The 12,691-nt window shown below is 38.6% G+C and overlaps 1 protein-coding gene across 1 annotated transcript in view; it reads left to right on the forward strand.

Annotated features, from left to right (window-relative positions):
• Positions 1 to 697: 697 nt before the first annotated feature.
• The window catches only part of BACE2 (beta-secretase 2), a 48,091-nt gene continuing 36,097 nt past the window's right edge, over positions 698 to 12,691 (forward strand). Inside the window, exon 1 of the mRNA XM_032219491.1 lies at positions 698 to 1,438. Within this exon, the coding sequence (XP_032075382.1) occupies positions 1,121 to 1,438 (318 nt within the window). The 5' untranslated portion in view covers positions 698 to 1,120. The remainder of the gene's footprint in view (positions 1,439 to 12,691) is intronic.

Here is a 12,691-nt window from a genome sequence, read left to right on the forward strand (position 1 = left end):
AACTCACATTATGGCATGGTCAAATATAGGACCTCAGCTTACATAGGACACCTTTTGTATCTGATGGGTATTATGAGTAAATGCTGTATATAGGCAACCAATAGAAGAGAATATATGTAGCTCACGGCTGAACTGTTATATTTCAATAGTTATATACCCTGTTTATAACTAGGGTAATGAAATCTAAGAACCTAGAAATGGTGTACTGATGATGTTACCTAATCAGGTTGTGAAATGTCTAAAAGCGAACACCAAGCTCAGACAGCACCAAATAGGTACCATTAGCCAGGCCTAACATCTAAAAATAAAAGTGCTGGAATGGGGGTGAAAGGGGGGTGAAAGGGGGGTTTCCAATCAAAATGCATGAAACCTTGCCTGGATGCCCATATGATCCTCATGATCAGGAGACTGTGGTGGTGGTCAGGAAAATTGTTGCCAGCCACCGTTCCTCTCTTGCGGGTTACAGGATTCTAAACCACAGACAAATTGACCTCCCGTCTTGTGAAAGTATATTTTGAAAATCAGAAAAGATTAATCAGCTGATTAAACTTCTGAGCAATAGAAAAGTTTCCACAAAGGCTGTCCCAACTCCGTGCAGCTTTCATTTTACAGAACTCCTCCACGCCCTCCGCTTTGAACAGTTTCGCTTTTATGGCCAACCCCTTAGAAAACTTATGAGGGAAATTCCTCCTTCCTCCCTGGCGCTTTCTCCGCCTCCAAGGCGTTTGCCGGCCACGGGGACGGCCGAGTGGCCCATCGGCCCAGGCGGAGAATGCTGTCAGCCAAGCTGACCGCCCAGCGGGGCACTTTTCTTCAGAACAATTTGCAATCCCGTCACATCCGCTGGGAAGTTACTCGGCGAGTGTCTGGAAAAGAAGACGGCGCCCCCCGCAGTGGTAACCAAAGTCCTGAGACGCTTTGAGCTCCGGGAAAAAACTTTCTTTCTCGGGGCGGTCAAGAGAGCTCTTCTCAGGTTGGACATGCGGGAAGAAGCACCATGAAGCTGGGCTGCCCAGGCGCCTTCCTCGCCTCTCACCGTCGCGGCCGCTTTGAGAAGCAGCGCAAGGGAAGGCTTTAGCTCCCTCTTCTCTAACTGCCTCGGGTTGCGGCGACCGGGGGGATGTCGCGGACGGCTGCCTGTGTCGTGCTGTTGCTCCTGCTAGCAGTGGCGGAGCGGGGCCGGGCTAGTTTCGCTTTCCGCCTCCAAGTATCTTCTCCGGTGACCCCCGAGAGCAACCTGGTTCCCACGCCCGTGTTGCTAAAGTCTCGGAGCAACGGCGGAGCCGGCAGCCAGCCGGCGCTCCCAGAAGCCTCGGGCTTGGCCTTAGCGTCGGATCCCGGCGGCTCCCTCAACTTTCTGGCCATGGTGGACAATCTGCAGGGAGACTCGGGACGCGGCTACTATTTCGAGCTGCTCCTCGGCACCCCGCCGCAAAAGGTAGTGGCACCGCCGGAGCGGGGCTGGTGGACCGATGAGGGAGGTTTCCCATAAAGTGGACCCGTTTGTGCGTTCGCACCTGGGACGGCGTCTCCTTTCCGCCACCGCATCATAGAGCGGGTCTCCCCCTTTCCCTATCCTGAGCGATTCAAGGACCTGGGCGCGCCCGGGGAGGGGGAGCGGGTACACCGCGTAAGGCAACCTTCGTCAACCAAGTGCTCTCCTGGCGTACTGTGGCTTTAAGCAGTTTTGGTTCTGGCGTCCCGGTTGGGGAAGAGTGGGCTAAAGTGTCCGAAGGCTGTTGTGAGAAATAGATCATGGGGCTTTCTGAAGTACTTAGAAGTACCTGAGATCCGACTGAACCTGCTACTTCGAGGCTATCTTCGATGCTTCCGGGAAGCTCACAGATTTCCAAGGCGGTAGTTGTTTCTGCTGTTCCTTTTTTATCCCCACCCCCCACCCCGGCAGGAACCGAGGTTTAGAAATAGCCTTTCTCTGACTTTAGAAGGTTTGGTAAATTGTCAACATCTTCACGTTTTAAACCTCCATTATGTATCTTTGAATGCCTTTGTTCAGTCTGATGCTATTGTCATTCAACTTTATTATCATTTGGGGTTTTAAAACAGGCATTTTTAAAAATCAGTTACTAACATTTAATTATCTCTCTCTAAATAAGTACCCAAACCATTTTTCCTTCCCCCCCTTTTTTTTGAAGTCTGAGGTTTTGCTGAGAGATGGCCAGAACTTTATACTATATCTCTTAATTGTATTGGGTGGGGTAAGGCTGTAATTAATCTTCTTTTGGGGTGATGTGTTGGGTCTCGCTTCCAAGTGATGGCAGAAGTCGTAGTGAAAGTCTATTTGAATGAAACTTTATTGCACTATATACTTTTTAATATATTATTAATGCAGCTGAAAAACAGATGGGAGCAGTTTCTGGCTAGGGAAGGTTGTGGTGCCCAGAAAAGTAAAATATTACTTTCCTCGCAACAACAAAACTGCTTTCCCCCTCCCCTTACAGTGATGAATGTGCTTATACACGGCTCGTTATGTTTTCTGCATTTGGAACAGCTCTATAATACTTCAGAATAATCTGAATTCTGATTTTTATTGTGTTTATGTTTACATGACCTTTTGAATCACAACCCCTGACCTTGCTACTTCTGAAATAAAAAACAAAGGATCTTTCTATAACTATGTAGCAAAATCCTGGTGTACATACTGATTCCATTTGGCTTGCTGGTTGTGTGGCCGTAAGCATTCTATTGCCATTGTAAGTTTTACAGTTGGCGCATAAGCACAAAAGTGCCTAAAATGTGAGGTAAGCTTTTCCTGTTGATAGGACAGTTCATGTTTGTCCCCGACACTCCTTTTTCCCCACTCTCTGCCAGGCTGGGTTCTGGCCAGGTTGCACATTCTGCTAAACCTGACCCCCCCACCCCCAAAAAAGATAAAGACAAAAAGAAACCAAACCATATTATGGATGAGAACACTGCATGACCTAGGTTTCTATGTATGCGAGTATGATTTCACATCAACCCACTTAATAGGAATTTGAATTCTACCTTATAAGCATAGAACCCTCATAATCTGACCTTTGTGCATACTGACTTCTGCAAGCCAGTGGGCTAAAATGTTTCCACTTTATTGTGTTTGTGAGAATATTGAGAAAATAATCTCATAATTGTTTAAGGAAAGGTTTGTTTTAATTGTGACTTGATGAATGAGCTACAAGGATGTGGTTTTCACATTCTGCTGAGTCATGCATATAATTTTTTCCCTAATTTTTGGAGAACCATGAATCCTATTTTTCTGTGACATCTGAAGTCTGGAACAACACCCACCCACAGATTAATTTGGTCTTCATTCTGACTTTGTTCAAAATTGTTAATAAAATTTGGTTCTTCTCCTAGGTTTTGAGCTAAAAAGGGTTTTTGGTGGGGGGGATCAGTTATATTTTATTTGTCTTTTAAATTGTTTCACTATTGTGTATTTGCCCACTGTTGCATAATTTTATACAATGTTCTAAATGGGGGGGGGAGACCAAACTAAATTTGATTTTTTATTTACATTTTAATTGAAATGTATTATACCTCATATGATTACTCTCTGATTATATATTTAATCATTTTGCCCTTCTGCTTAATTAAAAATCACAAATTTGATGACAATTCTTAAAAATCTTTACACAATTCTCATGTGTTAGGATTTGCACCATAATTTTAGATCATGAAACACAGTTCACTAACTATAGTGGCTGAGTTCATACAACATTTCAAGCCAAAATCAAATAAATTATGAAATATATGAATTAGGCCTTTATGTGAAAGAGTTGCAGAGGTGTCAAACTTGTGCATTTCCTGGCAGGCTGTTGAAAAGTGACCATATTTGCTTTTAGTCATGGATTGGTACTTAGTTACTATCAAACAAACAAACTTTGATAGGGAAATGTCAAGTGTGGGAGTGCTTGTATATTCATATTAATCCTACCCTAGGTCTCAATAATGTGATAAAATCTATTTAATTCAGTAGAAGCTTTCAAATTACTTGCAATTGTGAGACTAAGTCACTGATTAATTGCAACAAGGTCTTGGACTGGAGAAGTATAGATATACTTGAAAGCAGCATAATGGGATGTTGGCATAGTGGGCAGCCCTACTTTGTTTATATCCTTTCAGCCCATATAAGTTCAGATGAATGCCTACACTACATTATGAAGCACCCTTTTCTGGGGACCAGCATTACAATGTCCTAGATAATTCCACCTCTTCTCCTTGCCAAAAATTCTGGGATCATAGTAATGATTGTTATTCTGCTGATAATATCAAAAAATAATGAGAATTATAGTTGATAGAGTTTCTTACAGGGTAGAGATGATCCATAACTATTCAGACGAGAAAACAAAACAGAGATTGCTGCAAATCAACTGAGTGACTCCATTAAAATTATATCTTTCATCTTGCCTTTGCTATTCTTTAGAGCCACTGAATTAAAAGAACTTCCCTAGAAGAAAAATATCTTATTGAACATTACTACATCTTTGTCTACAGGGATGTGGGATGTACAGTTGCAAGAAAAAGTATGTGAACCCCTTGGGATTACGTGGAGTTTTGCATGAATTGGTCATAAAATGTGCTCTGAACTTCATCTAAGTCACAACAATAGAAAACCTGCTGAACATAATACTACTCAAACATTAGATGTTGCCATGGTTTAATTCAACATAACTTGTAAACATTCACAGTGCAGGGAGGAAAAAGTATGTGAACCATTGGACTTAATAACTGGTTGACCCTCCTTTGGCAGCAATAACCTCAACCAAACGTTTCCTGTAGTTGCAGATCAGACCTGCACAACGATCTGGAATAATTTTGGACCACCCCTCTTCACAAAACTGCTTCAGTGTAGCAATATTCTTGGGATGTCTGGTGTGAATCACTCTCTTAAGGTCATGCCACAGCATTTCAATCAGGCTTAGGTCAGGACTCTGACTGAGCCACTCCAGAAGGCATATTCTGTGCTGTTGAAGCCATTTTTTTGTTGAATTACTTGTATGTTTTGGGTCATTGTCCTGTTGCATCACCCATCCTCTGCGGAGCTTCAGTTGGTGGACAGATGGTCGTACATTCTTGATAAACCTTGGAATTCATTGTCCCATCAATGACAACAATCCGTCCAGGTCCTGAGGCAGTAAAGCAGCCCCAAACCATGATGCTCCCTCCGCTATGTTTTACAGTGGGTGTGCTGTGCCTTTTTTTCTCCACACATAGTGTTGTGTGTTTTTCCCAAACAACTCAATTTTGGTTTCATCTGTCCACAGTATATTTTGCCAGTAGTGCTGTGGAACATCCAGGTGCTCTTTTGCAAACTTCAAACATGCTGCAATATTTTTTTTGGACAGCAATGGCTTCCTCTGTGGTGTCCTCCCATGTACTCCATTCTTGTTTAATGTTTTCCTTATTGTAGATGTGTCAACCAGAATGTTAGCATGCGCCAGAGATTTCTGTAGGTCTTTAGCTGACACTCTAGGATTCTTCTTTACCTCATGAAGCATTCTGCACTGTGCTTTTGCAGTCATTTTTACAGGACAACCATGCCTAGGGAGGGTAGCTACAGTGCTAAACTTTCTCCATTTGTAGACAGTCTGTCTTACCATGGACACATGAACATCAAGGCTTTTGGAGATATTTTTGTAATCCTTTCCAGCTTCATGCAAGTCAACAATTCTTGATCGTAGGTCTTCACATCAGACAGTGCTTCTTGAAACCAGTAAACCCAAAACAGGTGTGTGTTTTTAAAAGGCAGGACAGCTGTCAGCAACACATCCAATATCATCACACTGATTGGAGTCAAGGTTGGCTCACTCCTGGCTCCAATTAGCTCTTGGAGAAGTCATTAGGCTAGGGGCTCACATACATTTTCCTCCCTGCACTGTGAATGTTTACATGTTATGTTCAATTAAACCATGGCAACATCTAATGTTTGTGTAGTATTATGTTCAGCAGACTGTGGTTTTCTATTGTTGTGACTTAGATGAAGTTCAGAGCACATTTTATGACCAATTCATGCAAAACTCCATGTAATCCCAAGGGGTTCACATACTTTTTCTTGCAACTGTAGTTCTGTACACATTTATCCAGGAAATAAGCCTTACTTAATTGTGGACTTTACTTTTAAACAGACCCACATAGAATTGCATTGCTAATAAAGTTTTCAATGTTGGATACAGCATATTAAAATATTCTTATTTTCACTCAAACTTTAAGAATATATTAGCAAAATAGTTTTCTGCAGGTTTTTTCAGAAGTAAAAGTTTGAACAAGCTCAGTAAGGGTTACTCCTTGGGTAAAATATGTCTTACAGCTGCAGCATATGAGTTTGTAATAGTAGTAATGCTGAATAAGTTATTTCTATATATCACACCCACACATACTTATAATATGTAAGATAAATATCTAAATATTTATTGTTTTTAAATAGACCAATAAGGTCAATAATCTGTTTTTTTTAACACAGGAATATGCAAACTTGGCTTTTAAAGTGATTACATCTTTAATACTGTATAAGTTTTTTTTTCTTAGATGTTTTATCAGAAACTGGAATATTGCTAAACTGGGGAAAAAACCTCAGCAATTTATATATGTGTATCTGCACGTATTGAATACTTTGAAGTTTTAGAAACTTAATTATTTTTCTCTCTGTCATGAGATTGCATGTGAAGAATTAAGGTCTCTTTGGGCAGGATGGCTAGTCAGATGATAAAGATAAACTTCTTAATCCTCAGAATGTTCACAGTTCTAAAATGGATAATAATCAGTTGTGTTGGTTCAAAGAAGTATTTTGAAGAGCTGAGTCTTATTTCCCGAAAGCCTTCAGGGCTTAAAACTTCCCCCCCCCCCCAAATATAATGGTTCTTTGTAATATTTCAACTGATCATTATAGAACATTGCTAATATAAAGGGGAAATGAAGAAACTGAAATCTTTCTCTATTTCAGTTTTGCTCTGTTCAGTTAGCTCTTAATATCCTTTTGACTAAAGTGGTGTTTGTGCTCCTTCTCATATCATTTGCTACATTTGTCTTAACATATAGGGTTTTTGTGTTTTTTAGGGTTTTGAACATAAGCTATTGAAAAGATTTTTCACTGAATTACAAGTGTGCAATTATATCTGTTCTTCAACTTGTTAGATGCTTTTTATAAAATTGAAATCACTGTTTGGGATTACTTCTATCAATGAACAAGTCAAAAAGTATTGGTTTTTAAACCAAAAAAAGAGAGATTATTTTCCTTTCTTTTTCGGTTAAAGAGGCCAGCATGGATGGGGAAATACTGAGAAAATGCCTTTTGAGTGCTTTGGGGGATTTTGATTTTAAAGCCATAATCTGAATATTTGAAAAGATGAAGATGGTTGTTGTTGTTGTTGTTGTTGTTGTTGTTGTTATTGCCAAGATATCATTGCAATATTTCTCACTACTTAGAGTAGGAGGAAGGGCATGTGTAGCCTTTTGGGTGCTCTAAACTACAACTCTCAGCAGCCCAATCATCTTGGTCAATGCTAAGGAATGCTGGAGAGCCATAGTTCCTTCCCCCTGAGCTAAAAGTCATATGCCCTCTTTGTATTTGATTTCCAATATGGATCTGACTATAGTGTACAGGTAGTCCTTCATTTACAACAGTTTATTTAGTGACCATTCACTAAATCATGATATTGAAAAAAGTGACTTATGACTATTTTTCACACTTATGACCATTGCATCAGCCCCATGGTTATGTGATCAAATGGTTATGTGATCAAATTTCAAATGGTTGGCAACATTCTCATATTTATGACAGTTGCAGCATTTTGCGGATATGTGATCAGTTTTTGTGACCTACTGACAAGGTCATAAAATGAGGAAGCCAGATTTACTTCACTAACTTAACAGTTATAGTGATTCACTTAACAATTGTCTCCCCTAGCAATGGAAATGTTGGGCTCAATTGTGATCATAATTAGAGGACTACCTGTATTGTTTTTTTGTGTTCAGTCTCTCCTGAACAGTACTCTGATACTGGGTTTTGGTATTTTTCTTGAAACGCCTGTAACTGATATTTTTCTCCTATTTCTAGAACTGGACATGAACATAAATTGAACACCTGCCATGAATTCCAAATACTTTAGAAAAATATTTATGATGTTCAGAAGCAAATAAAAGAGATGATGTATTTATGTCACTCAGTGTCAATTTCAGTAGGAAATGTGACAAAGCTGTAATGAACAAGGGAATGTTGTAGATATAATCTACTTCCTAATGAAGCATTTATGAAGCTCTGTATTACATTCTTGTTGAAAAGCTATTGAAGTGTGGTTTGGATGGCACCACAGTGAGGCAGATCCACAACTGGATCTACCTAATACTGGCCAATCAGAGTCAGCATTAAGGACTCAATATCACATTGAGTAACCAGTGGGGCTCTGCAAGGGTCACTCCTCTGACCAGTATTATTCAACTTTTTTTTTTATTAAGGACCAGGAATTGATGGCCTGCTTGTCACATTTTTATATGTATGACATAAAACTTCAAGGCCTGGGTAACATACAGGTATGTCATGAGTAGCGACAGAATGAGTTTGCACCCTAATCTGGACAGGTTGAAATACTTGACTGAGAAGAACAAGATGCCCTTTAACAGGGAGAATGTATGATACTACCTTTAGGGATAAAAAATATAGGATAGACATGCAGTATCAGGAATTCATGGCTTGGAAATATTACATCTAAGAATAGATGGGAAAGTGGCTGGACTAGCCAGAGTTAACATCTATCTAGGTTACACTTAAATATAAACTTCCTGATGGTATGATCTGTACAATAATGGAATAGTCTATGTAAATAGTCCTACATCAGGAAATATTTAAATAGATTGGACAAACACCATTCATGAGTGGATTAATTGATTTTCCTGTACATTGTAGAAAGTTGGACTAGAGGTTGTTGAGGTCCTTTCCAACTCTACAGGTATATGATGCTATATCAAGATTCAAAAGAATCTTGAATATGAGTAGTTTTGTCAAAAAGGAAGATTGCTTTACAATGGTTTCCCTTATGATTTCAAACATTTTGTGAAAAAGAATTTCAAGAATGGACATGATTATTTTTCTTTATAGACATTGACAAATCATGGTAATGTGTTCTAGACATCAAATGTTCTGTTCTACATCAGCACAAACAAGAAGTACCGGTAGTTCCTAACTTCCACCCACAATTAAGCCCAACATTTCCATTGCTAAATGACACAGTTGTTAAGTGAGTTTTGCCCCATTTTACAATCTTTCTTGCTAGAGTTCTTAAGTGAATCACTGCAGTTGTTAAGTTAGTAACATGGTTGTTAAAGTGAATCTGGCTTCCCCATTGATTTTGCTTGTCAGAAGGTCGCAAAAGGTGATCATCTGGCCCCAGGACACTGCAACCGTCATAAATATGAGTCAGTTGACAAGTATTGGAATTTTGGTCACATGACTATGGGGATGCTGCAATGATCATAAATTACTTTTTTCAGTGCCGTAACTTCAAATGATTACTTAACTTTGCGTATTGTAAAACAGGGGACTCATATAATTTGTGGAAGAAAGATAATATCCCTTTTCCAAAAAACAAACATTGTATTTCAGTGTTCAAGAACTTGCTCCAAATATAAGGCAATCAATTGAATGATATCAATAAACTTTCTATTTTGTAAAAAAAAAAAAATCAAAGGAGTATGTTGAATGCTAATTGACAGGTTTGTGATGCTATGATTTCATTCGTATATTTTCCTTCCTGAATTCTTGCTGAACCTGGAACAAGATTTATTGTACACTAATAGAATAGTACTGTGCCCTGATTTATTAGATCTGCAATTAATTTGCCTCCACCACGATTAAGTGTATTTTTGGACATTTTAATAAATGTTATATTTACCGTATTTATTTCATTTAACTAATTAGAACAAATGCCAATACCAAATTTTGAAACCAGCATTCAAATAAGTTTTAATGAAGTTTGATAAAATTTGAAAAATAAAATTTAATAAAATTTCTTTGCTTATTATTTCCCTTTATTGCTTTATTGGTCATCCTTGCCTTTGTTTCCTTCTCCAAAAAGACAATATTGCTTTAAATCATCTCCAACTATTGCAGAAAACTATGGATGTGTCTATGAAGAAACTCAGAGTAGCTTCACAATATCTGTATAATACGGTATTTTTGTAGAGTAACTGTACAAAAATGGTTGGTATTAAACATTACAAGGAAAAAGAGTTAGAAAACTGGCCTAATTTCATGCATGTGTAGCCAGAGCTAAGCATCATTTCAGAGGATCTTATTAAGAGTAAGCATGTAAAAACTATACTTGAAGGTGCTTTCACACATTATTAGGGTTTATTCCCTGGATAAATTAAATGAAAACTGCTCTAGTGACAGTCATATTTGTCTGTTTGTTTTCTATATCATATATAGCGACATGCATTGCTTTCAAAAACCACTTAAAATGTGGATTGTCAACACCTCACAGAATGATTTGCCAGTAAGGATATTTGCTAGAATCAACACGAATTCAATCGAATTGTCTGGAGGCCATCAGTTAGATGAATTTGTTTATACATTCCAAATTTATGAACAGGTGTGAAACTTTTACTTCTGTTGGAGGTTAAAAGATTTGATCTTCATCCAAAATGAAATTTATACACATCAAAATATCTTGTTTGTAAATCTTGCTAAACTTTCTATTCCAATATCTATTTTTCATCATGCAAATAATTTTGAGGGAAGGATTGTGCGTGTAAAGATGAGAACAGAAATCCAAATCTAAATTATTCTCTAACTTTTTCCTCAGAAGTTCAAATTAAATATAATCCAAAATGTGAAACATCCACACTTTGTATATTTTTCTGAATAGAAAATACTTTGTACTGAATAAAAAATTGTAAATAGTTTATTCATTGTTGAATTGTTGAGTGGATATTTCCCCCCACAAAGAAATGTGAGAATCTTTACGACATTCCCTTGTATGTTATGTGTGGCTCTTCCCCACCCTACCCACTCCTGGAAGGCCAGCTCTCCCTCACCCCTCAAAAAATGACAAATTCATAGGTTTGAAAAAAATATAATTAACAGCAAAATGAACTCCCAATGGAATGAGTACCCTTACTTTTTTCCATTTTCTAGGAAGTTCACTTGCTATCGTCTTACAGTGCACCCTCCCTCCCCATACATCTGAATCAGTGGTGGGTTTCAAAAAAATTTAGAATCTCTTTTGTAGGTGTGGCCTGCTTTGTGGGAGTGGCTTGCTGGCCATGTGACCAGGTGGAAGTGATTTGCCAGACATGTGACTGAGTGGGAGTGGCTTGACATTCATGTGACTGGGTGGGCATGGCCAACTTGTAAAATGTAGTGAAACTCACTTAACAATACTCTTGCTTAGCAACCAAAATGTTGGCTCAGAAACTCTGACATTTGAAGCAAGCAAGTCTTAAAGCTGTCAAGTTGCACTACTAATTCTTTAGAAAAAAATATCCCAGGGGTGTTCAAACTTGACAGCTTTAAGACTTGTGGACTTCAACTCCCAGAATTCCTCCTCCAGTCATGTTGGTGCAGGGACTCTGGCATTGAAGTGTGCAAGTCTTAAAGCTCTCAAGTTACAAGACCCTTGCACCCCTAACCCTTTAGAAAAAAAAATCCAGGGATGTTCAAACTTGACAACTTTAAGACTTTAAGGTTTAAATAGGACTCTTAGAGCGGGTTGCGCAATTGGTGAGTCAGCCAATCAGTGAGCAGCAGGCAGGACAAGCGTGGTGCGGACGGGCGGGGAGAGGGAGCTGGAACTGGTTTTAAACGGCATGGTAGATTTGTGGAACCTCTTCTATAGTAGAGGTTAGAACTGGCAGAAACCCACCACTGATCTGAATGGTCAGGTTGCAGAAGACTGCTGAACCATAAACAGCAAAAAATACAACTCTGCACAAATAAAAGTGATGTTCTAAATAAGGGCAATCTAACGCCTCCAAGGTCACAATATTATGAATAACTTGAATTATTTCAATAGTATGAAATCACAGTAATCATCTTATAGGGGAGACAGGTGGCAAAATAATAATAAATCAATCAATAGTAATATTTTTTTTGAAATTAGAGTTGGAGCATGATTCTCACTCCCTCTTCATTCCTGAATTCTCTTCCTGTTACAGTACTAGCTTCCAAAGGAAAAAGAAAATGATAAATACAGATCTTTCTCCATGCTAAATTCTATGCAGACCTATTCTGCCCATTCAGCAGGAGTTCAGAAGGATCTGCAAATTAATAAGAATGCTCACTCCAATCTGCCTGCCTTTACTTTGCAATTTTCTCCTGAGAAATAATAACATTTGAGCACCTCCTCCAATTTGATTTGCAATAGTTCATCTTTGCTTGAGTAAGCCTTTAGTAGTGCAGTGAAGTAATGTTTGGTTTGTTTTTTTTAGTGGTCTATCATTAAATAGGAGAAGGTTGTAGCCTAGGACTTCAAGGTTAGGCAAGACAAACATTGCAAGATTGATCAAAGATTATTTGGTTAATTAGTTTAAGAATTTCTTCACAGTTTAGTGTTAATTGTGGAGAATGGTAACGTTTACAAACCCTTTCCACATCATCTACTCCAGCACAGATTATAATTAGTAATAGATTTTCATTAACTGCTCCGAAGATTCATTTATTGGCTAACTTTGCTCCTTGAAGGAGTTTTGCCAAATGAAAGTAAGA

The sequence above is a fragment of the Thamnophis elegans genome, chromosome 6 (assembly GCF_009769535.1).
Source record: "Thamnophis elegans isolate rThaEle1 chromosome 6, rThaEle1.pri, whole genome shotgun sequence".
NCBI lineage: Eukaryota > Metazoa > Chordata > Lepidosauria > Squamata > Colubridae > Thamnophis > Thamnophis elegans.